The sequence below is a fragment of the Ixodes scapularis genome, unplaced genomic scaffold (assembly GCF_016920785.2).
Source record: "Ixodes scapularis isolate PalLabHiFi unplaced genomic scaffold, ASM1692078v2 PGA_scaffold11__112_contigs__length_91849675, whole genome shotgun sequence".
Taxonomy (NCBI): Eukaryota; Metazoa; Arthropoda; class Arachnida; order Ixodida; family Ixodidae; genus Ixodes; species Ixodes scapularis.
In genome coordinates this window covers 12,643,682-12,668,786 of record NW_024609837.1, presented here as the reverse complement: position 1 = coordinate 12,668,786, position 25,105 = coordinate 12,643,682, and the positions used below count along the sequence as shown (strand labels likewise).

The 25,105-nt window shown below is 47.1% G+C and overlaps 2 protein-coding genes across 2 annotated transcripts; one reads left to right on the top strand and one right to left on the bottom strand.

Moving 5' to 3' along the window:
• Positions 1-3,575: 3,575 nt before the first annotated feature.
• LOC8035974 (programmed cell death protein 7) lies at positions 3,576-9,315 on the bottom strand. The gene is made up of 9 exons (XM_029994508.4): positions 9,274-9,315; positions 8,111-8,616; positions 7,108-7,242; positions 6,894-6,983; positions 6,684-6,815; positions 6,456-6,594; positions 5,254-5,460; positions 4,872-4,950; positions 3,576-3,783 (listed from the first exon to the last, which is right to left on the bottom strand). The coding sequence occupies exons 2-9, from the start codon at positions 8,609-8,611 to the stop codon at positions 3,657-3,659; spliced, it is 1,410 nt and encodes a 469-aa protein (XP_029850368.2). The 5' UTR covers positions 8,612-8,616; positions 9,274-9,315; the 3' UTR covers positions 3,576-3,656.
• Positions 9,316-11,067: 1,752 nt separating this feature from the next.
• Positions 11,068-24,070, top strand: LOC8035973 (protein prenyltransferase alpha subunit repeat-containing protein 1). The gene is made up of 7 exons (XM_029994507.4): positions 11,068-11,431; positions 11,790-11,888; positions 14,513-14,673; positions 16,047-16,122; positions 16,937-17,041; positions 18,287-18,458; positions 21,153-24,070. Exons 2-7 carry the CDS (start codon positions 11,818-11,820, stop codon positions 21,564-21,566), a joined length of 999 nt encoding a protein of 332 aa, XP_029850367.1. The 5' UTR covers positions 11,068-11,431; positions 11,790-11,817; the 3' UTR covers positions 21,567-24,070.
• Positions 24,071-25,105: the final 1,035 nt, after the last annotated feature.

Here is a 25,105-nt window from a genome sequence, read left to right as displayed (position 1 = left end):
GGGGGGAGGGGCTCGCGGTTACGCCGACATCGAAGCCGCTCAAGCCGGAAACAGGCGCCTAAAAGCTGCGCTCTAAAAAAAGAAAAAAAAGAAAGAGAACTTGGCTTATTCCATTCCCATTTCGTTCCGGGCAAAAGGCATCTAATTCCATTCCCATTCCATTCTCGTCAACGTTGCCGCCCATCCCATTTCCATTACATTCCGGGGTCGCGAAAATGCGGAATGATTCCGGAATCATTCCAACTCCGGAGTGGCAACTCCGCAACACTGATCAATAGACATAGAAATACAGCTGCCAGTTTTTTTATTATCAAATATTTATTTTGTAATAAAGAAATTCAGTAAACCATTTTTATTTACACAAACTTTTATGAAAAATATATCAATATTAAATACTCCAAAATAATTTATTTAAATACACAAACAACATACAAACTACCTAGATGATAAAAAAAAAAGCCGGCTTAAACAATCCATTTTATAATTTTAAATTTAAAGGAACACTGCAAAGAAACAAACGATTTTAAAAGCACCTCAATACAATTTACATTCTTCAAAATGAAACTCCCCCCCCCCCCCCCCCCTCCCCCGTTTTTCACCCCAATGGCGTGGGACTCATTCTTTTCCTCAAATGTCACTCATAATGCACTTATCAGCTGCATCATGAGGACCTGACAAACGAGTCTTGTGCCGTTTATGATCCTCCAATTAATTTTCTTTTTAGGATAAAATTCATTTTGTGCTACGAAAATTGTATTCAAGCTGTTCAGAAAACTTTTTTTGAGTGTCCCTTTAAGTTTTACAGTTAATTTTACAAGTAAAATGAAAACAAGCGTCAGTACATTAATACTTCATTCAAGCCTTACGGCTGAAACGTCAGATTACTTAGTGCTTGCTGCTCTGGAAAAGTATACAAGACTGTGCATGACCTGGAGAATAACAGACATAACTCAAAAATAGCTGACGCACATCCGCAGGTGTAATAATGTTCGAGTGCTCTGCTTGGCAATATAAGTTATCCATTGAGGAAGGAAAAGACACCACTCATACAGTCCCAAACATGTAGCTTTGTTTTACAATGCACAAGAACAAGTTTTCCTCGACTCTCAGTGCAAGACACTTCTTTAAAGACACTGAATTAACTTGAACAATATGCTGAGCCAATTCGACAGAAACAAACTCCTGGAAATCCACATTATGACTTCAATCAACAAGGGAAACTGATTTCACTTTCAATTCCTAAATATCAAAGAATACAATGTTTTCACACTTGCAGGAAAAATGTTCACACCTGTTTATTGAATCAGTACAATGCGGCCAAAGACACGTTTTCTCATTAACACTAACTGCTTCCATATAAAAGTCGGGGCGGCGAGACTTGTCATGCCTTTCGTTGCAAAACGTCACACCATTTACCGTTACCCCAGTGAAACACGGGCCTTGAGTCAACACTTGACCCTTTCCATGAAAAACACAGCCAAATGACGACGCAGAAAATTTCAGTAGCGAATATGTTTTGTTCAAGCAGGTCATGAGGCTCTTGACAGAAGGCTGCATAAAAAAGAAGCCACTATTGCAGAGCTTTGGCGGAGCCGACATAATTAAGAACTTGTCTACAATCTGCCACTAGGCAAACTGCCTTACCGTTCAAAAACTGTACAATGCGCCCATTCATGTGGCCCCAATCTCTCACAAAATTGACAAGGTGCAGAAGCAAATGCGCTTTGTATGTTAGGTGCTGCTTCCCGTAGAGCGTCCCATACTCTTTTAGGAAAAAGGTCATTTGTTTGCTCACCTTTTCAAGCTAGTCTAACAGGATTGATTCCATCAGCAGGAAGTGCATGACATGGACTAACTTGATCCAGTTCTTAAAGTAGACTGCGGGTGAAATACCTCTTAGTACAACTGGGGAAAATAAACTAATTTTGACACTCCAATGACTTCCAGCATCTTCCATAAAGAAACGATTGTGGTAGCCTCGACATTTCATACGTCGCCTGCAGGCTCAACAATCTCTGGTCTACGGCTCAAATCTTGTTTTTCAGACTGAAGCTACATGCAGATGTAGAGTCAAACTACATGCATGTTGTCTATTTGACAAATCCGGAGTACACCACATGCATATAGTCCACTACGAACTCGCCAGGAAAGTGAAAAAAAATTCCAAAAGCAAGAGAATTGACTGTCCCTTTATTCCACAGGAGGGTGTCTCCTTGTATTCTGCTCGCCTTGCTCTTTTATCTCCATAGGACTGTTGTGTCCTTTGAGTCCCTTTCATTTCCGTAGGAAACCCGCGGCTGTGACCGTTTCCCTTCGACACCAACTCCCCCTTATGCTAACACCAGACACACCCGTAGGCCCCATTGAACTGTGCCATGTTCATTATCGCACACCTAGCAACGGTGTCGACAGAGCAGACCCAGGGAAGACTCGGGTGCGCCGGGAGCTTCCACTGGGATCGGTCCACGTGAACCTTACCGATGAAAGCCTGTCCATTTCACGCACAAAAGACTGCAGAAAACAGTTCATGTTTGGCTTTTGCCTACCGAACCACAGCCCCCCTAGCAAAGTCGAGTTGAGTAGCTCTTTTAGTGGCAGGTCGTTAATTTGCAGTTGCAGTGGCCACAAGCTGAATTTTGAGGAATTCAAACAATGACACCCCGTCTGTGTTCCAGGTGATGCCGACGTTGTCCTCCGTCAGAGGCAAAACGTTATAGCACCTTGCTTAATGCAATGTCTCCGACGTCGAGCGACACCTTTTTATTAACTAAAGCAATTGAGCTTTCGGGATGTTCCAGCAGATCGCGGCATTGCGCTTCAATATCTAACACGATGGAGTAGCTTCCCCCTTTTATTAGGTTTGCTGCAACATGCCTCACATCACATGTGGGACATTCGACATCCACGTCAGAGTCACTGAGAGTACCGAGGTATAGGGGGTATTCACGGGATGCCATATTGTTGGACAGTGCATGCTCAGAACTACCTTTTATTTATCGTCTTCCAACAACTGCGATTCTGGTTAAGTGGAATGGACGTTGAACGTGCATTCCTCGCAGGCAGTGAAGTCAAAGCTATGGGTACCCAAGGGGCTGAGGGTGAGCGAGGGTGACCTAAGACGCTGACCTCTGGTCAAAAAGTCATTTTAAAATTACCCGTAAACGCACAGAAAAGACACCCATACAATTATCTTGTAGAATATCATCTTAGAGAAGTTCAGCGAAAATTCGGCTTCGCCGAATCTTCGATTCGACAAAGCCGGTACATAATGCCGAATTTTCGATTCGGCAAAAAGTTCGGCCCATCACTAGTATATTCAGTAATTACTCAACAGCCAGCAGAAGTCAAGTGGCTAAAACTTGCACCTACATTATATTTTTTTCTTATTCTCTAAATATTTTCTACTCGTTCATCTACACAGAAACAACAAAAAAAATGGACCCTACAATGCGGTAGATTCTTGGTCCATCATGCTGGAACACGGCTGCAAAGCAGCGTTCAGCAGTCAAAGAAACCCACCATCTTGAAAACACGAAGAACAAAAAGGGGGACGGCACCAGCTTGCCCGCATGGTCATCAAAGCCACTTCCGACAGTGTGCTCCAAAAAACGAGCACGCTTGGGGAGCGGGGCTTTATTTGCCAGGGGTGCACGCTCCTAAGCGAGGGACGTGCAGAACTGTGCCCAGAGGTGGGAAGACGGCGCCTCCGGCTGTATCCACTGGAGGGGCACGGAAGAGCCCCCCGGGTGATCCGGCGGCACCAGGTACCGGTCCCACGAGTCCCTGCAGTGGGCAACCGTCAATGGCAGAGGCAAGCAGTGTTGCCAAACTGGCAGTCTTCCCGCCAAATTTAGCGGTTTTCCCTCTTGTCTAGCGGACAAAATTGACATTTTGTGGTTGGAGGAATTTTTAGAGGTTTTCTAGCCACGTTAGCGAGCTTTCTGGTGGTCTAAAATGTTCTCCGGTTTACACTTGTCAATCGTAAATGGCTTAATTTCTATGGTAAGTTAGTCACAGGGTCGTTATTTTTACTTCCTCTCGCCAAAATTGCTGTCGGGAGAGTAACGCTCCCAACCACATTGGGATATCACGGGGGCAAGCATCAAAACGTGGCGTTAAAACGGTCATTCTTGGCCTGCACCTCGAATTTAGCGGTCCGTCGGGATTCCTTTAGCGGGTTTTTGAGTTGTAAACACTGGAGGCAACAGCTTGAGTGGCAGCCCTCTCTAAGGCCTCGTTTGCTTCTGGGAAGAAAGCTTGCAACCCCTTGGTTCCGGCAACTCTGGGTCCCAGAAAACACTCCCAAGCAACCTGGGGGAGCTCCTTCCTCCGTGTTTACTCTTTAGAAACTCCGGTTTCGGTGCAATTTCAGTGAAAGCTGAACCACACATCGAGCCAAACATGTCCCCACTATTCCTTCCGGCACGAACGCTAGCAAACTTTACGAAACACTTGACCTCAGAATAAGCTCGGATGTCACTCGTAGTCGACGGTTTACCGAGACCGAAAAGTCTGAGAGTGCACATAGAAGTTTTTTGTGCATGAAGAAGTTTTAAAAACTTTGATATTAGACCTTATCTAGCTTGACAAGCTGCACGTGCCAAACCAGGTAAGGAGTGAACCGGGTTTTTTCGGCGACGTCAGTAAGAAGAAAAGTTGACACTACCGGGCCAAAGAATCGATGCACAACTAGTATGGTCCATTCACCCCTAGGCTGACAGTGCAGTGGGAGCTGCGCGCAATCAACTGCCTCCCTCTCGTCACCTGACTCCGCTCTCTGCCCATGGCGGAAGATAGACCGCACAACTGGTGGCGTCCACCGTCGGCATGGGGCTGACCAGAGTGCAGTCTACTTTCCACGCTTTTCTCACCTGACCCTCACAAGCGACTCGAGGTTCTCAGATGCTGAGGTGTAGAGCTGCCAACAGGGATACAGCGCCGGCTCCACAGCTGAAAAAAAGGCACATAGATGCACTCGTGACTATGCAAGACGCCAGTCCTGAAAAGAGCAGGATGCGGCTCTGCGAACAACGCACTTGCAGTGTGAAACGTCGAACGTTGGCAGCGATAGTGCTACAAGACCTCTACGAGACTGAGAAAAATTGTTCTGCTCATTGGTTGTAGTAGCATACGCACGATGCACTTCCCTAACGTCTAACTGCGAAGATTGTCAGTTTGGGTGGCTGGCGGCGGCTTAACCCGCCCCACCGGGTGATTGCGGCGTAGAAAGCTGGATCCAGCGGGCAGACGTACCGGCATTGCCAAAGAGGTTCTCGATGACTGCCGCCTGCCTGACGGCCAGTTTCTTGGTCTCGTACTGCTCCTTCTGTTCGGTCTCGAGCATGACCTTGAGCGCAGTTTCTTCTTTCAGGTAGTTGGACAGCTCCCCTTCCAGGAGGGAGCGCACTGATGCCGTCTCAGTCTCGAAGGTGGCATCTGCTTCTGGTGCCACGTAAAGACCTGCAAAAAATTGGAGACTCTGAATACGAGGTTGCCAGTTACGTGGGGCATTTTTGAGTCGAGGATAAGCGAACGTGAGGGTCTTGCGAGGCATACGAGCACGTTTCAAGATTTCACGAGCCACAAAAGCTTTTTCTTTTCGGGACAGGCAGACTAGGCTGCGGGCCAATAGGAGCTTTCAATAAGACTGCAATAGACAGGCTCGAGACAACCCGCCAACCGTAGCTTGCCTCAGGACCTGCGAAGCATCCGAGTACATCAAAATATGGGATTCAACTCTGCACTGTCGCGCCTTTCTTACTACCTTAAGTTGACATAAAAAGTATGTAAAAAATTGCGCTTGCCCAAACCAAAAAAAAAAATAGCTCGAAGTACAATATTTTATTCTAGAATACTTGTTCCTGTTTCGTTTGACGAAAAAAAAATTGTCAAACGGTCAAAACAGCTGGGTTTGGTGTCTGTGTATCGCAGTTTCGGTTGTGACTCCGCCGGGGCAGCCTTTCACGCAGAACCAGCGCAATGTGGCCGTCATTCATAAAAGTCCACTGCGCGTTCTCTTCGACCTCACACAGTTTAAAAAAATTTGAGGTCGCTGAAAGGGCACTAAAAGAACTTCGAACACGATACTTCAAACACAATACTCTAAAGGCGTCGGAGAAGCTTGACTCGCAGGACGGCTGAATATTTGACGTCACTGCACTGGCGCGGATCGCATGGGAACTTCAAATTTGACATTTGGAAATTGTTTTTTTCCTTCACAAATACTGAATTCCCAAATTTCGAATTTTGAGGGTAATGTCCAGGCATCGTTTTCAATCATTTCGGATAATAATAAAAAATTAGAATATTTTGACGTGTCAGTGCCCTTTTAAGAATAAATATGCACAGAAAAGGAAAGTCAGAAACGTCAATCTGAGTAGAAAGAAATCTGCCACACATCTTCAAGACCAACCCCGGTTTAAGGAAAGAACTTGAGAACATTTTTCCGAAAGTACCCTTCTGCTGATAGGAGAGCTTCCGAGCCGCGCGCAGCTGTTCCATCGCACGGATCTTCTCCAGGTACTCTCGTGTGCGGTTGATCTTGAATCGGATCTCGCTCAGGATGGAGTCTGCCTCTTCCTTCATGTTCTCTTCCTGCAAGTGCACGTGTGACGAAAACCGTACACCGCGTCAACGCCAGTGAACGGCACAATAGAACGCGGAGGTGCTGGGTTGCAACGGACCTGCCGTTCCTGGTTGACCTTGTCGAGGATCCGTTGACGATGCGCGTTGATCCGTGCCTCGGTAAGAGCCGCACGTTTGGCGCGGTCTTCCGCCTCATCCTTGCGCTCTTGCCGCAGCCTTCTAAGTCGCTCCTGCATTCAAGAAACGTCAACCCGGCACTTTGGTCGCCCACCAAGACGTGGGAGGGACTCAGAACAGCCGCAACTAACCCTCTTCTTCCGCCGCCGCTCGCTCCGAACACGAAGATTGGCCAGAACCTCGTCCTTGGACAGCTCTTCACAGTAGGTCCTTAGTTTGGCCTACGAGACAAGACGGCAGGTTGCGACAAAAGCGGAGGCAGCAAGTTTAAACCCATCTCGTACATCTCGGTGTATAACGAAACAACGGGAGGTATGGATTGTCAGAACCGATTCCCGAGCTGACCTTGCACACTTTGACCCGATGCATCAGTTCCGTCCATTGCTCTTCGCTCCCGTCTCGTACAGAGCTCTCGGCAGCCGACTGAAGTCCTTTCAGCACCTCCAACGCCAGGACGGCTTCTTTTAATGTGTCGGACGGCTGAAACAAGCATAGAAAGAGCGGTGTAACACCTTCCAAAAGGGGCGGTGCATGTGCTATGACTGCTAAAGTGTAGTCACGCTCGCAGTTAACTGCACCAGCTCTAGAGGGTTCAATTAAATAAGCAAACTGCTTTTCTCAGTTGCATAGTCTTAGCTAGGGCCCATGGGATTTAGTTCTGCTAGGTCTCGCCTGTTAACCTCTCTGGTGAGGCACCACGGACCTCGGGTACGGGTCAATGGCCTTTCTGTGGTGCCGACTCGAATAAAGATATCATTACCGCGCCTAGACCACCCCAACAAAGTAACCCCAATATTTGCACACACTAACCTATACAAATACCTTCCTCTTAACCTTGTTGTATCTGAATGGAACGCCTTACTGTGTAACATTGCGGCGACACAGGATTATCAGACTTTCTTAAATTTCCCAATTCCCTTTATCTCCCAAAAAGCGTAGTCATTTTTGTTCCTCGTCATAGCTAAGCCAGGGACATGTAGTATGTAGTGGGACGTTTTCTCTTTTTTATTGAATCTGTATGATATTACCATTGGAAAGCATCAATTGAATTCTGTAAGAATACATTAACTACTTTTCTGTGTGTTGCGGCTTCTTTTTTTGTGCGTTTTGTCCGTCACTATTGTCAACGTGTCTTTTCTTTGTATGAATTCCCCCCTATGTAATAATGCCCGAAAGGGCCCTTAGGGTAAGTGGATAAATAAATTATTATTATTATTATTATGCGGGACAGTTACTAAGATCTGGTGGTGTTGTCGACTACCCCTAGAGTGTGTGCTACAGGATCCAAGGATGGATCGTGTTCCCACTGAACTCGTGGTGACGGCAACCATAGAGATGCAGTCCTTACAGAGGAAGTCGGGGCCGATTCAGTTTTGATCTTCTGAACTCGCTTCTGTGCGTCGTAAGCGCAGACTTTCGCTCGCAACCACTCGGGTAATTCACTTAGCAGTGCATCCCCCTTTGGCTCCGACTTGACTCGAGCCACATTTAAATCCGGAGGTGGCGGCTCGGTGTCCCGCCGATTCTTGACCCAGGGTTCCATCGGCGGTCTCGGGTGCCAAGGCTGAGAAGGCATCTGTTGCGCACTCGGGTTGTACGCAAACGGCGGCTGTGGAGTCGTCGGTAACTGCGGCGATGGCGCTTGGTAGTTGGTTGGAGGTGCATACAAAGGTTGCTGTGGGAAAGGTGGTGGGACGGTGCAGTTGAAAGGTGGGTACTGCATCTGCAAGTTCGGGGACCATTGCTGGTAACACTGGGCCGTGTTCGGAGGGGGAGCGTTCAGCGGGTTGAGCAAGCTTTGCCCGGGGATCGGCTGCCGCTGCTGGTAGGCATTCCAAGAGAATGACATGGCCGCTGAAAAAAAAAAAAGAAAAAGAATGGTGGTTGATTTTAAGGAAAACGCGAGTAATGTGTAAAGTTTCTGGGTATAGTATAGTTTCTGGGCACGAGTGACACAAAAATGGGTATAATGGGTATAGTGTCTGAATTCATCACATAAATTACACTAGGGGTTTTATGTGGCAAGCCAACGAAGGCAAATAAAGGAAGGGCATCTTGCACGCCCCAGCGGAGGACTGAGGTTTAATTTCGGTCACCTTGGGACAACACATAAAGGTGGTATACATCGCGAAAGTGTCGAGCCTTTTTTTTTGCTGCGTTTTTTGAGATGTTGTTGCATACAACGCATATCTACATACAGCCTGCGACAATATTAGCGCAAACACTCGATGACAAGTCTCTTTTCGTCGGTGGCACTTTATGAGCGCTTTTAGAAAAATAATGGAGGAGCGTGCGGTTTAAATAAATTCCTCTTTTGCTGGACGATGAAGGTTTGACGATGGGTGATCGAATGTTCGCGCAAGACGCTCGGATTTCTCCACACGTTTCACCGAGTGGACTCGGAGCGCCGTTTGTGCCTGCTTTACGCGACTCGCCACGTTAACAAGTACTTCAATTATCGTTGCTAGTTGCGCTCAGACACTTGAGGGAAATGAGAAAGTTGATACGAACCAATCTTTCGCTGTAAACGCGCACTTCGCACATGCAGGAATCGCCGCTGAAAAACAAACACACAACGGATGGACAAATGAACTGGGCTGAAGCCGTTTATTCGGGCGGCGGCTCGCGCTATCTATACTTCGTTTCAGCTTCGGTCCAGACGCAGCCAAAGCTACAAGCGCGAGCTCCGGAAGAGCTCAGCTCGTGTCGATTTCAGGGTTGCCAGGTAGGTTTAGCTCAAACCGCCAAAATGCTAAACGGTGTAGCCCAAAAGTAGCCAAATGCAAAAAAATTGTATAGCCAAAAAGTAGCCAAAATCCAGCTGAGTGTCAGGGTCCACAAAATTCAAAATTATGCTCTCGCAAGTAGGAACTGGAGCCGGAACTGCCTCTGCATATATTGTGTAGATGAAGCTTCCAAGAACAGCAACATCTTGAAATGTATATGAAACATTTTATTGGAAAAACACACACAAAAAAGTATCGGCATTTTTAAGTATTGACACACGTTTGTACAGTCACATAGAGTTAACAATCGCTCGTGCAGGGCTGGCTGACCTCATACATCAGTTACGAGTTGAAGCGCACAAAAAATTCTTCTGTGGGCTTGAAGTCCTTGCAGCACTCTTTCTTCCCAAGGAATGCGAACTTCACAAACAGGATGCTTTCCAGGGTCGAATGGGACAATCTGTTTCTGAGGTCCGACTTCGTGAGGGACACCTAACTAAGCACCCTCTCAACGGCGGCATTTGACATGGGTAGTCTCAAAAGCGCGGTGCCAAGCGCAGAGAGAACGGGAACATGGCTGCCCCGGAGCTGTTTCTTGCCTCCCTTACATTTTTCCAAAATAGCTCTAAACAATCATCAGACAGATCTCTGATATTCGTCTGGAGAAGCCTGTACTCGGACTCCATGGCCGAGATCACCGAAGTCTGTATAAAAGGCGAAAACGCTTTGTAAAAACTGTCAAAAGAAAACTGTGTGATGCTGCCATGCTTGAGAAACAACAAATCGTTGAGAAGCTGCATGTTCGCAGGGAGGCGTTTCATCACACTTTTGATACACGCAATCACAAACCTCCGACATACTTCCAAGAGCGCGATTCTGTCCTTCTCGCAAAGCGAGGACTGTTCAGGAGTATTCAGAAAAACACTTCCGGAGCCACATGCACGTACATGAAGCACATTCGTTTCCCAGTCCGCGCATTCGGGTGATGCGTAATTCGGCATGATTACTCGTTTCATCAATATCGAAGAGTTGCCCTTGCACGGCTTTGACCTAGATGTAGCCTCCCAATCCACCTCTTTCCTAGGAAATGGTAGGGTGATGAAAAGAAAGGTCAGGGAGGAGGATGCAGGGGCAAGGTCCTTCTTTGTGTGAACTTGGAGGCATAAGATAAGCGACAATGAATACAGAAGCGATGCCATTAGAACTGAATCTAGGTCAAAGCCGTGGTCCTGACGTCATGCCTACGCATCTTCACAGAAAACCTTGAAAGCAGGAATCCGTAAAAAATGGACTGTTGATTTGTGTCCATCCTAAAGTGTCTTTTATCTCTCTACCCTAAAGCAAGCACAAGAAAAATAAATAATAGAGACCTCTGTGTCTTCGTGTCCCCTTATTTTGCCCGCAGTCTCAATGTTTGTCATGTTGAATTATTTTTCTCCGCCATGATTTGAAATAGCCCAAAAATAGCCACATAGCCAACCGCCACATTTTGACGCCAAATAAAAAAAGAAGTAGCCCAATTTGGCTATTAATAGCCCAATCTGGTAACCCTGGTCGATTTCTCTAGCCAAAGATAGACAGTGCTCGTGCTGCTCCTGGTGGTGAAAAAGGGCAGCCTACTTTCTACTTTCCTTTCGTAGTGCAAGATGTCGCTGGCGTAAAAGGAAAGCTAAAAACCGAAAAACGCAACAAACCAAATACTGCCGCAGCAATCTGTTGCAACTGCGAGCTTACGTTTTGACTTTCAGTAGATTAAATGTTGATCTAATCGGTGATAGGAAGGCAAGAATTCGTGGAGATCACACAAGCTAGATGGGAAAGGTTTCCCCATGCCGGTAGACGGTCTTTTCTCCCCGTCGGCTCCCCGGAGATTCCGGTGATGTGAGCGGTGTCATATGCTCCTTGAACCCGTCGATTGGGTAACGCCAGTAACACGACAATAGGTGCGTACAAATTTCGACAACATTTTATTATCCCGGGTCTGCGTCGAGACGTTCCCAGGCCGGCCGGTTTTGGCACGGAATGGAGGTGCAGTGTTGCAACGAGTTGCGAGTGTTCCCGTCTCGACGATCATGTTCGCTTCGTGTATGCCCCTCACTTCGTGGTCATCGTGTTGTCACGCTGCTGAGAATGTTGCCTGCCCTTCTGTTCTAAAATAATAATAATATAAAAGAAGAGTTTGGTGGTTTGGTAAAGAGCAACGCATACCTTTGCGACTCCTTTCACACTTGTCGACCTCCAATCCCTGTTTGATGTCTGGGATGGAATGTGTTCAGCGTTGTTGCGATCTTAACGTCGCAGGTGGTCATTGGGACGAGGTGCTGGGAAGATGGAGAGCGAGTCCTTGGCGGAACGGATCTTGCAAGATCTGGGCAACGTCTTCAAGAAAGAACCCCTCGTGTGAGTGCCGCGTTCTAGAGCCGTGTTTGAACGAAGCGCCCCTGAGGATATCTCGTACGTTGAACCCCTTGCCTACACATTTTTTCTCCAAGAAATACACAGCGAAATTTTATTTTAAACGGACAATTTGCATCAAAATAAGACGAACATTTCCCTCGACTTCCAGGTGTGGCATTTCACTCTAAATCAGGACTTCTGGTCCGAGTGCCACTGACGTGCAGACGCCGAAGTTGACTGAACACTTGCAGAATTCGCATTGCTTTCGGCGCTTCTCTCACTGCCCATCAACGTATCGTCCAATTCCGAAAAATCGGAAAGGCCGAAGGATTCTTCGTCGCATATGCCTGAGCATTATTCACTTCCAAAAGAAAGATTTCGTATCTCTTCATCGGCTAAAGCAAACCTACGCGCGAAAGCCACATTGTTTTAAGGCAAACGCTTACAAGCGACTTTTTTTTTTTTTTTTTCCCTTGGCTGAATGGAGCGTTTTCTCTTTGTCAAAGAGCAAAACAGACGAGCAAAAACCCCAAGGTAAATGGAGCAACGGGGTGGTTTTGCCATCCGCCAGAGAGTGCGCTAAACTGCGGCCGCCGCGCTAAACTGCGGCTGCTGAAAGTGAAAAGGTAGAGCGGCAGACAATGGATGAGAGGAGAGGCATGTAGTAACAGGTGCCCCACTGCGGCGAGACGTTGAAACACACTTGTCCCGAGCGATGGAATGTCTGCTCATGCTCCTCGCGTTCTGCGTGCTACCGCTTCTTTTCCCGTCAGGTTTGAAAACCATGTTTCGGGTCCTCGCCACCGCAAAAGCTGTGCGCTGACTACAGGCTCCCCGAGAAATGCCCTGTGCTACCAGATCTTTGCACTCCAAATCTGCGACCGGGCACTCTATGGCACTGTCGTTGAACTGCCAGGCTTTGTGAGTGTAGAAAAAGCTATGGCTAAATGAGCGCCATAACCAAAACACGAGTCACGCTCGTGGTCGGGCTTTATGGTTCCTAAGGGGTGGTAAGAGTGACGCTCCTTATTGGTAGGGCTAGGGGTTAAGTTTTACGAGTCTAACATTGATGCTGAGCTTACAGCTGTTAGCGGAAGCATTACACGAACCGATCCGGTGCCCGAAATAAATAATCGGAAACAGAAGGATCACTCAAGGTGAGCAGCAGAACCTTTTTCTGTGTTGCAACTTGTTCTGAGGCAATAACCGAGCCAAATAAAGCCTTTGAAGCGGCGAGTCGTGTTTCGGCGGCTGGGCGGGATGTGAAATACGGCCGTTGCTGCGGGATAGTTTTGGCTCGAGCCACCACTACCCTGCGAATCCGAAACGTCCCCATCGATTGTGCATACTTCGTTGATTGCATCCAACTGGCATTCATAGCTCGTCTTATCCGTAACCAATCTGCTATCCATGTAAAGTGGGACATCTGTACCTGTGCCTAACGATTTTATTAAAGGACACATGCAAAGGAAAAAAACATTTTTTTTAAACGGCTTAGATGGAAAAAGGACGCCATAAAACGATTTTACAACGAAGAAAAAAAATTTTTAGAGCTATATTTACGGCGCAAAACGAATTTGTAGTTGGCGCCCGCGGGCACCGCGGAAAAGTGGTCTGTATTTATCACGTGACTGGTCTTTATTTATCACGTGGTGCTTGCGTTCTTTCGGAAGCTTCCTATGGCCTCTAAAAGTAACTTATTCATCTTTGTTTGAAGTATAACAAAAAACTAAGATGAATAAGTATCTTTTAAAGCCCAAAGGAAACTCCTGAAAAAGCGCAAGCAGACGTGATAGACCTGTGCGCCGGCCAGACGACGGCGGCGGCGCCCCGAAGCAGACGAACTTGTGCGGCGGCGGCGACGGCGGCGTGGAGAAACGCGTTGAAGCGGCGTTCGCACAACGCTCAGCGTGCGGCGGCGACGCAGCGCGGCGGCGCGCGACCCTACCACGTGACCAGCGGCGGCTCCCACGAGCGCCAACTACAAATTCGTATAGCGCCGTAAATATAGCTCTAAAAATTTTTTTTCTTCGTTGTAAAATCGTTCTTTGACATCCTTTTTCCATCTAAGCTGTCTAAAAAAAATGTTTTTTTCCTTTGCATGTGTCCTTTAAGGGGATTCTATCTCCTGGTCTGGGAGGGAAATAGTTTAGTAAGTGCAGGTCATGGTAAGATAAATTGAAAATAACGAAGAAAAAAAACTCGCGTTTCTTGGTTTTTGAGCCTGGCACCAGAGTACCGGTTTTTTCCTCGGGTACAACAGTGTATGCGTTTTTTTTTTACGTATTTCAGGAAATTAGACGAATATTTCAAGTCTCCGGAAGCCCTATACCTTATCAATAAATTATTATGTTGGTATCGAAATTCCAACAAAGAAAGCCGCCGACACTGCATGCAAGTTTGTCCGCCGTCTTTACACGACGTCTATTTTTGTGGCCACACCTTTCCGTCGGCGCACTCGAGTTGCCACGTACCTTGTTGAGAACGGCAAGTGCGAAGCGGTAGTCCTCGGCAGCCTCGTTGCCGGCACCCGTGGCGGACAGACGGAACTAGGTCCCCCGTCGACGCCGCTCCCTCGCACCGGACGGAATCGGAGGGCAAACGGAAGTTCCCGCTCCCCCGTGCAGCAAGGAGTTTGACGTGGTTCCGGTGAGCAACTCGTCGTGCAACCGGAGCCCCGTGGTGTGCGTGGACGGCCACCTGGCCCTGGGCTCCTGGTGCGTGCCCCACGTGTATGGCTACGCCTACTCCCGGCTCGTCGAGGCACGCAACAACATTGTGCGCCATGGTGAGCCCCTCCTGCCTTGCCCTACTAAAGGGACTGGGCGTTTGTGGTGTGCACCGGTAAACGTTTGAGCTGCTTTTATACAAATCTGAGGAAACCTAAAAAAACCCGATGGGAGCTCATCCTCCCGAATTTCAAGGAAAATAAACCCGAAAACACAGAACCCTAGTCGCGACTGGGGCTTCACGTTGTCGGTACGTACCGCCAAACTGGCATCCGGACAGGGGTGGAAATGGGGGCGGGCGCAGTCCTACCCTTTAGAACTTTGGCGTATTTCTGGTAAAGAATTGGTGGAGAACAAGAGGGAAATCCCTTTCCCATTTCCCGTTGCGAGGAATGATTCCGGCAACCCTGTTGATAAATCCCGAAAAGGAACCCCCCATCCTGTTTCATCAAAATATGGGAAATCCGAAAAGCCCCGAATTGGTGCTCTCCTCGAAGAAGAAAGGCACTAGCTCGGTGGGAAGAAAACCTTTATTGGCAGCTTTGCATTTGTCAAGATTACAGTCCCCCCCCCAACCCAAGTCTTTCTTCTCCTTTTCTTCTCTTATCGGTACGGAGATGATATCGCTCATGCGCATCTTCCCTGATGGAATCCGACGGACGCGTCCCGTTTTCTTTCCTACAAATTCCTGTAAACGTCCGTTTTTTTGTCGGCACTTACGCCCATTTTCATTTCAAGAAAAAAATGAAGTTTGGCTTAATGTTCATACGGCGTGCAAAGTAGTTCTTACAAGATGTGGTTGTTGGAGGCAGAAGCAATGCTTTTGGCATTTGAAACGTGTACGTCTTGGTAAGGTAGCATATATGTAATCTAAAATGTACCTACATATATCTCAATTCTCAGCATAAAGAGGGAAATTAGTAATGCTCTGCGAGAAGCCATACTTTTTTTACTACGGTTCTTGAGGTGAGAACGAGTATAGAATGAACATTGGAGAACGCCGGGTGTATCTGAATCGAAATAAACCCGAAAACAGGAAACTCTAGCTGGAATGTTGTCAAACATGCCTGTGCTCACGAATGTACGCACCAAGCTGCACAAGCTTCGGGGCTCCGACAATTCTCCATGTTCCCTCCCTCTCTTTCGTTATAATCATATACATAATATCGAGAAAAAAAAAATTACATTTCTAAGTTTGGTGTTGTGGACCTCGTTTAAAACTGCCATGACTGTGCCAATAGGCCTCGCATAATCGCCCTTTTCACAAAGTTATAACCGCGCTTAAAACAAACGATGGATATATGAGCCGGGGATGCTATCCGCCATTCGCTGCGCGATCATGAAGTAACTCCAAGTGTTTAATCTCTTCTTTCGGTTGTTTAGTGTTCTGGGCAAGGAATGAATGTTACCCGGCGACTCCTTTTTCTTGCAGAGAAGGAATCCATCCTTGGCTGGTCCAGGCTGGTGATCCTCGTTAATCCCGACGTGCAGTTGGCATGGAACGTAAGGTGAGGCGGCATTACTACCCGGACAAAGCCCTAACTAACCCATGACTTGCGGTATGACGAGTGTGCTCCGATTGACTTTCCTACCGTACGGCAAAATTCGATCAAATGTGGCGCCACACCGTGAGTCGCCTTTAGTTTTGCGTCTTAGGTCTTTTGCGCTCGATCCTTACAACGAAGAAACTGAAACAATTAAAATTTTTGCCAGTCCTGCAGAGTTGGCTGCGGTTGCGATCCTCTTCCTGCAGTCCACTTGGCTCTAAGCTTGTCCAAGGACTTGTTTGGAAAAATGGATTCTCTCATTTGCACATCACCCCCGATTTACGAACGCGTTTACCTGAAACCAATTTGATTCTGACTTTCGACGTCTCATTGTACTTAATGCATAAAAAAAAGTTGGTTCGAAGATACTTCAAACAGAGAAACATCGGTTGCTCTTGCGAGGCTCCAACTCTGAGGACTTCAATGTTCCGAGGCAGCCGTTTATCGGTATTTTTTTAATCATTCAGAAATACAGAACCGTAATTGTCATCGGGGTCCACTGAGTTATTGACTTTTTATGTCAGCATTGCATCGACGTGTTGAAGGATCAAACCTCATTGGCTGTTTTCTGAACGGACCAAACACCCCTTATAATAGCGCTTAAACAATCGTCTCGTTTATTGTTTGTTTTCTTGGGCCGATCTGCATGTCCACAACGCAGGAGTTGAATCAGTTTGACTGTTCTTTCTTATCCCCGAGGTGTCTGTTGAGCTCCGAAGTAACCATAATTTACTAAGGTTTTGTGCACTGTTCCCCCCATCTGCTGCCACTGCAGGAAAGAGCTGTTCCTGTGCAAGCAGACCAGCTTTCAGGAAGAGCTCCAGTTCTCCCAGCTGGTCCTGACCAGGAAGCCCAAATGCTCCGAAGTGTTCTCGCACCGGTGAGCCTTCGCTCGGCCTGCAGGTGCCACTGGCCCACCCGCTCCTCTTCCTTGGCATGGGCCAGATGCGTCGAACCCACTTCAAATAGTAAATGGCAGGAATTTCGTTTGAATGCAGTAATAATGGGATTTACAAAAAGGGCGTGGCTAGCTGGTGCATTTGCTCTTGCTAAGATATCGGAAGGAAAAGGTTTATACAAAGAGCCAAGGTTTCGTACAAGCCAATGTGGAATTAAGCCTTTTTCACGTCGTTGCGAAACAAAAAAACGGACTGTGGGATTGTTGCTATGAAGAATGGGAGCCAGATCAATTGGACATCCTAATGGGTCGCAGCCTTTCTTTTCACTGTGTAGTGGCTTACATGCGTAATGATCCGTAATGACATTTTTATGTAACTTTTTGTCGATGCGAGGATTTCTTTAGGCCTTCCCGCGAAACAAACTCGTTACCTAATCGCACCTTTCTGGTAATTTATGGGGCATAGCGTGTGAGCATGATTTTGAGGAGTCATTTAAAGGTGGTTCGCTGTGTTTGTTTGATGCTGTGAAACGTGCCATGTGCGCGTGACCACACTAAACAAGCTCTCCTATCGTCTGGCACATTTCCCCGGTCCCGCCGGTCTTGAAGCTGTGCCACCGTGGGCCACAGCGTGGACCCGGTGGCACATTGGCCCCATGAAGGCACACCTTGAGCATAACCGTTTTCTCGACGTGTTCCGCTACAATTAACCATAGAGGTGCCCACTAACTACTCGAAAGTATAAAAATACAAAAGCACCCAAGTCTGAAAATTTTTGTTTTTAAATAAATCTTTTTTTTATAGATGAATGTCCAGCTAAGTTTTATTTTCGCAAAACCCTCGAATGTGTCATAGGCCTGCGGTGTTTTTTATGTGAGAAAAACAGCTGGAGCGAAAAGGAATGAAAACCTGACATTTTCTTCATTTTTCCAAGAGAAACACCACAGTGGCCTACTATGTCATTTGTTGGATTCAAACATTTCCTACAAGAAACTTAAACATTTTTTTTTATTATTATTTATTTAGGAAGAATGCAGCACTTAGCAGGGCACCTGCATGCCAAATTGCATCCCAATCTGCTTGGAAACCGATTCCTACAGTGCCTTCAAGAAGGGCCAATGGTGCATCAGCCCCTTTTTGAAGGGGCCCACGGCGCGTTGGGTCCCCCTTGCCAAAGAAATGGGTCCAAAGATTCTGAATTGAAATCCGCTCGGTTGGTTTGGACAGACGGTGGCTGATGGAGCACAACCTGCGGGGGTTCTCGAGCGACCGTGCCAACGTGATCCTGCAGGAAGAGCTGAAGGTGTGCCTCCAGGCGGCCGACAGGTATCGCTGCAACTACTATGCCTGGACGTACCGCATCTGGCTCATGGACCGCTTCGTTCACGGGAATCCCCTGGTGAGAGTGCCTACACCCACACTCCTTGGCCAGGCCTGCCAGGGTCCGTACCAGTGTGTCCGCTTAGCGTGAGGCTTTGGTTTCTCGGCAACAGCCTTCAGAAGGATGCATGCAACTATTTTTGAGCCTGTCGGGGATCACTTGGAAATAGTTGGCTAAAAGTAACCTTAACAACATCAAGGTTTCATAGGTGGAAATATTATGTGAACATGTTTTCTGTTCAATTATGTTGCATGCTTTCGGCTAAGTAAAGGTATAATCCAGTCACTTTACTTTCCATATTTGCTTTAACCCTTTTCCTACCGTAATAATTTTGAAAAAAAAAAAAAAAAGATCCAAATAGATCGAATTTTATAGTTATAGTAGCGTAAACATGTATATACTGTCGAGACTGGTTAGAACGAAATAGCGGCTACAGCGAAGCAATCTTGATTTCCCGTTCCCTTTTGCACTTCGTTATAACGAGATAGCGGATATAGCGAAGTGATTTCCGATTCCCGTTGACTTCGTTATAACCGATCTCGAGAGGATAGCGTGAACGTAGAAATGTAGTAGCGTAAACAACCTGCGTAACCTGCCACGTCGACGTTCACTGCCTGGCGCAGCGCTGAAGTGCAAAAACGCAGAGGTGCTAGAGAAGGTTTCTCTACTTCGTCCAATGACTACATGCCGACACAATGTCTTTATCAGAAACCGAGTCGCCAGAGCTAAAGTCAAACAGCTCAGTGTCCTCACTATCACTGTCCATTGAAAGACGTCGTAACATCTTCGTTTTTCCTGCATTTTTGTTGCACATTTGTGACGAGGGACATTGCTTCCAGAAGTGGATGCCGCCATTTTTAAAGCCTTTGTTACCAGTGTCGTAACGGTTTTCGGCCATATTTAGAAATGTTCTGCATTTTTTGTGCCATCTTTTGAAGGCACGCAACACTAAACACACGTCGACTAGTTCAGTTTGTCCTTGATAAGGGAGATGCGTTTTATTCAGCATGGACGAGCCCAGCTTGTTTTCAGAGGAGCGGTACAAACGGTGTCGACGAACCCGGCTCTTCCATGGTAGGGAAAGGGTTAAAGGGGTACTCCAGCCGTTTCTTGAGCTACCCATACAAATCTCATTTTCTGAATACCCGTCTGCCTGTCTTTGTCTGCCTGGCATTCGCTTCCAGAGTGTGTCATTTGTGAGTGAGCTAACTTTGGTAGCAGCAGGCATTCCTCGACAGATAAACTGCTGAGAACTAAGAGACAACGGATACTAAAGAAGAGCGGTAAACTAGCAGTCTGATTTGAAGTGGTATATACTGTCAATAAAGCACTGCTCAAGATAACACAATGTTACGTCACCGGGCCGGACCAATTGTTACTCCCGTTTTCGGTTTCAACCAGTAAGATTGCTCATACCACATTGTTTGCATTTTTTCTGTTTGGATTTATGCAATTGTTCTGGCCATTTATCCTTTTAAACTTGGTAAGCTGCTACAGGCTAAATCTATAGTAAATGGCACTTCCAATGAAGGTTGGATGTTCTTGCTATGTTAAACGAGCACACAGCAGCCCTAAATAAAAAATTGACTGCATGTTTCGTTGTTCTGCTAAACGCGTTTAAATGCGGTTGTTTTATAGGGGGGGGGGGAGTGTTCCTAGTTTAGATGGTGTCTCGGGCAGGATGACCCTTAGCTAGGCTTTCAGTGCCTGGGGTGGGTGGTGCTCCTAGTTAAGGTGGTGGCTAGGGCAGGATTTTGTATGGAAACAGATTACATCACACCACTGTCTCTTTGTGACGCTGCACGCGCTTTTCTTCAGTGCCACCCCGGATACAAAGCCCTTGCGCTAAATTTTCTGGGTTGCCAAAGAGGGAGAGTGCACTTTCCGGACCTTTCCACTCCACGTTGCGTGCTCTTTCTATGGCACCTGTTTCTGCTCCTATCTTTCTTGCCCTTTTCGCACCTCTCCGCTCCTCTCGCTTCCACACACCATCTGGTTCTGCTCCTGTCGTTCCTGCCTGCTGGGCACTTAGCTCAGTCAGCAGTGCAATTGACTTTCACGCCAGCGACCGGGGTTGGATCCCTGGCACCGGTTGCAGTTTTTTTTCGAGATTGATTAGTGGTTATGGACTGACCGACCTACACATCTCGTGCCTACACGGCTCCTGAAGTTGGTCGGCTCCGTAAGGCTACCGCTTTCAAAGTAAAATTTTTGCTCCCTGCTGCTCAGAAGAGCTGCCGGCATACCGAAAATAATTTTTCATGAGATAAATTTTTTCTTTAATGTTTTCAACATTAACGTTCTGAAGTCCTTCTTTGAAAATAAATAAACATAAATATAGCTTCTTTTCTCTTTTCTTTTACTGAAAATTTGAAATTTCGAGATCAAATTCCCCTTTAAGAGAGCCAAGTATTACGAAACTCCCTTTCAAAAGGTACCGGAGAACCTCAGTAAAAATTGGCAAGAATCTTCTAGTTTGTAGGAACCTCCTTAATAAAGTGTGTGTCGAAAGTAGAAACGGGAAAAAGAGAAGAGCGAGGAGGGCTCAATGTCCCTAAAAAAATAGCGAGAACCTCTCTTGTTTAGTCATCACTACTTCTCGGCATAGAGGGGCTTTACACCGTAGCCGTTGGCATTGCCGCCTCGGATCATTGCTGCCGCGCCGAGGTAGCAGACGCGCCCATCGGCTCACCCTCCCCGTCCTCACCGTAGATGCTGGAGTCGGAGATGCAGCAGACGCGAGACTGGGTCCGCAGCCACGTGTCGGACTGCAGCGGCTTCCACTACCGGCAGTACCTGTTGCGGCGCGTGGGCAGCGTGCCCCTGCTGTCCCGGGAGCTGTCCCTCTGCGAGGAGCTCTGCCTCCTGCACCCGGGCCACGAGGCCATCTGGGCCCACCGCAGGTTCTGCCTCTGGCACCTGCACCCGCTGCCCTCCAGCAACGGGGTGGGCGAGACCCAGGCCAAGAGGGCCCGCAACTCTGCCAGCAGCCACTGGACTCCCAGGGACGAGGAGGCCTTCCTCGCCAGTGCAAAGGGGTGCGGCGAGTGGCAGGATGCACTGGTTGCACGCCACGCGCGGTGGTTGCGCGACGTGCTCGGGTGGACGGCGAGCGGCACGCCGTGACTCGCCGCAGTCGTGGCCCCGGTCGTGGTTTCGTCGCGTCGTGGACGTCGCGAAGAAGAGCGTCGGGAAGGAACGGTGAACCTGGCACTTGCAGTACTCGGTATGATACTACTTTAGGGTTTCAGAGGCCCTGTGTCTTTCGGTACCTTCTGGAACCTTGCACTGTCGACTTTGACAGTTGGCTTTCGGTACGAGCCGGTGAAAATACCAAGATACCGCTTTAGTAGTCGGTGCCTTTTGTGCCTGTTACTTGGCAGACTGGGTACCTGTGGTACTTTTCGCTTGCACAAAGGTTCATTATATTATTCTCAAGGTATGTCTTCTTGGAAGCAATGTATCGCAAGACGGGCAGACGAGCGCCGGTTGTTCTGACCCTTTAGCAGATGTTTGTTTCTTTGCTGTGAGTGTGACAGCTCGATGATGTGGTAGGTAAACACAAAGTGTGTGCCGGTTACGCTGAGTACATTGTTTAAATTATTCGACCTTGGCATGACTTTGTTGCTGCCTTGGCAGCTCGATAGTATCGGGGATGGAGACCTATTGTCTGTTCCCAAAACTTTCTCGGTCATGTGCCATAATTTTAGCGTGACCTAGTCTCGGTAACGCTTTCTGATTTGAGCAGATGGCAGACAGATATGTATCACTGGACCAGCTGCGAGCATCCCTTGGTGACAGTGTCTTCGTGCTATGACCTTGTGATCTCGTCACGTTGTTGGCAACTTCATCCTTCGGTGGGACAGCTAGATGGAGCCAAGGGTGCAGGACGTCCTTTCCAAATAGGCTTTATGACGCTAGTTCAGGATGGCTATGCTGCAGTCTTGTGTTACCCTTGGTTTTTGAACTGAATAGACCAAAAGCTTCTGTTGCGCACCATTTCCAATCAAATAGGCCCTGACCTACCTTGCCCTTGGAAGTTTTCTTTTACTTTCTGAGCAGATATGATAGTTGCCAGCATGCTACATGCCGATTTTTGTCTCTTTTGTAAGGCCACCTTGAACCGTCATCTCTGAAACAAACTTACCTTAAGTTATTTTTAAAGTCTGTAGAGATCTGCACTGGATTACAGTGGATCGAAAGGTGCAGTTTTAATAAGGAACACTCAAAGTTAGTGTCTTGTTAATCATTCTTTCATTGTACCAAAGCCACCTCAAGCAGAACAGCAAGAAGGTACACCGAGCGCATGGTACTAGCAGCATCTAGCACTTGCAGACCTCGTCGGCTCTGCAGCACATGGAGTGCAGCACATGGTGCCTGTGTTACGTGGTACTTGTAATGTCTGACAGATATAGGATGTGGTGGTGACAGAAGAGATTCTCGCAGAGAGGCATTCGATTTCCCGTGGACAAGTTGCAAGGCCGTTCCCAACCCTGTGATTTTGTGTCAAGAGTGACTGCATTCTGGAAGCTCAGTGTGTTTCACTGCACTGCCGAGTGGACTTGTGACCGCTCATGGGTGGTGCTGCCTGGTGCTTGTGCATTCTTCGCTTCACTTGCCATGAACGAGGGAACAAAAAAAAACACTCTCCTTTGTCAAGCAGCAGTGACGGCAACTGAAAAGTGCCGTGAAAGTTGGCAGGAGACCCCCCTGCAAGGGAAAGGTACTTTTGCTGAGGTTTCAGTGTGTCTTTCTGACCTTGAGGTCATCTATTCCATGGGTGTTGCTTGTGTGGATGGAGGAAGCATTCTCTTCTCAGTCTAGAGAATTGTGTGTTGTTCATTTTTAATTTAGGCTTTTAATCATTTCATCCAATGACCTCGCTAAAGGCTTTGGTTTTAAATTAATGCATCTTTTTATATCAAAGCTTTTTTTTTTTTTTCGTAATCATTTGTGAAAATGTTTGTTCCATCACCATACACACCTGGAAACTGTAGTCATTTCAAATGTGATGAATATTGTGATGATATTGTTGCATGCTCTTTAAGTCCCACAGCCGATCGATCAAATATTGTGGTTTAAAACTGTTGTTGCTAATGTTTTAGCATTAGCTCTAGACAGCTAGTCTGCTAGGTCCCGACATAAGTGTGTTTTGACCGCGAGGATTGAATTTGTGCTCAAGAATGGTTTATCTTAACGAGTGTTATTTGCAAAGCTCCAAATGGATTTTGGTAAGATACAAATAGTCTATTTTCATGGAAGAGTTAGTGCCATCCCTAGGACACTTGTACCGCCTCTGTGTGGTTCGGCAAGGACACACAAAACAACCAATGCTTAAAACCGTCACTGGCGAAGCAATACAGTAGTTGTAGTAAAAGCGTAAGAAAAAGCATAGAGTACAAACTCCAAGTGCACCTGTTCGTTGCTGTTTTTAGCTGTATATTTTGGCTTAAGACGAAAAAAAAAAAAAAGAAGGACCATTGTGTTTTTGGAAAATATGCCTGGCACCGTGTTATTTCTCTAAAATAATTGTATCGACTCTCTCGGAAGCCTGGAAAACAACATTCCGTTGGCTGCAACAAGTATGTCATGGTGACGTCCACGACATACAAAAACCACTAGTTCCTGCTCATTTCTGTCACGAATAACATTGATATAGTATTGTTCTTTTGTAGTTTCATGGCTGCTATCGAATGCGGTGATATATTGTGGAGATAACTGAAATGTTGCGTTTCAGGAAAATATTGGTAGGTTTGTCTCTGGGCTTGAGCATTCAAGCCCTAGTTACGGGGCTTCTGAACTTTAGTTCCCATTAAAAGAAGCTCGATGCAACGCCGTTTACTGAAACAGGTGTTCGCATGAATCAATCAGAGGCCAGTCTTCGATGTAATCACTCTCTTCAAGAAATGTCTTGATTATGCAACCAAAGGTTTGTATTGGAACGTAATAAAGCTCGGGCACTCTTTCTCATATCTTGTGCCTGCTAGACTCGGCAGGAAGAGCTTTACGGTGCCCTCCAAGTGGCTTTAAGGAGAACCATGCCCTCTAATAGGCTTTTTTCAGAACCTCATTAGGCAACATTGACGGTCGCCATTGCTTGGGCGACTTGGGCTAGGTGGCGCAAGCTACCACCCGTTACAAAGGTATAGCCATTAACATCCATCTATGGGCACAAAAAAAACATGACTGGAACAAGCCCTCACCTAATGCTCAAGCAGCACTCGTTTTCAATGCGAGCTGAGAGGAGGCCCTGCCGAATCAGGACGCGGCTATCGTGTCTAAACACGACTCAAATAATTGGCACTGCAGCTAGTAGGTGGCACGCACGTTAGAGGAGGGTCTACAACACGAGTCACAAAGGTATCATTTTCTGTTTTGAGGCAGTTTGAAGGGACTGCATAGATCGGTTTCTGAATGTATGCGGGGCACAAGTTTGTCTGCTACTTTCACAAGGGTTATGGTGACGTCAGAACGCCAAGCTCGGATTGGCTCTGATTGAAGAATAGTGGGAAGACCTCAAAGTAAGCTGCCTTGAGGTCTACCCACAATCCTTCCATCGGGGCCAATCGTAGCTCGGCGTTCTGACGTCACCACAACCCCTGCAAAAGTAGCAGACAAACTTGTGCCCGGCATAGAGCCAAGATTTCGTAGAGGTGGCCAGAAAA

Excerpts from the sequence above, each read along its gene's own strand:
- LOC8035974 (XM_029994508.4), bottom strand. The coding sequence starts at position 8,611 with ATGTCATTCTCTTGGAATGCCTACCAGCAGCGGCAGCCGATCCCCGGG. Across the intron at positions 6,984-7,107 it reads ATCGGGTCAAAGTGTGCAAG|GCCAAACTAAGGACCTACTG; the intron begins GTCAGCTCGGGA and ends CTTGTCTCGTAG. Across the intron at positions 3,784-4,871 it reads GAGTCGCTTGTGAGGGTCAG|GGACTCGTGGGACCGGTACC; the intron begins GTGAGAAAAGCG and ends TGCCCACTGCAG.
- LOC8035973 (XM_029994507.4), top strand. The coding sequence starts at position 11,818 with ATGGAGAGCGAGTCCTTGGCGGAACGGATCTTGCAAGATCTGGGCAAC. Across the intron at positions 17,042-18,286 it reads TCCGAAGTGTTCTCGCACCG|ACGGTGGCTGATGGAGCACA; the intron begins GTGAGCCTTCGC and ends TGGTTTGGACAG. Across the intron at positions 18,459-21,152 it reads TCGTTCACGGGAATCCCCTG|ATGCTGGAGTCGGAGATGCA; the intron begins GTGAGAGTGCCT and ends TCCTCACCGTAG.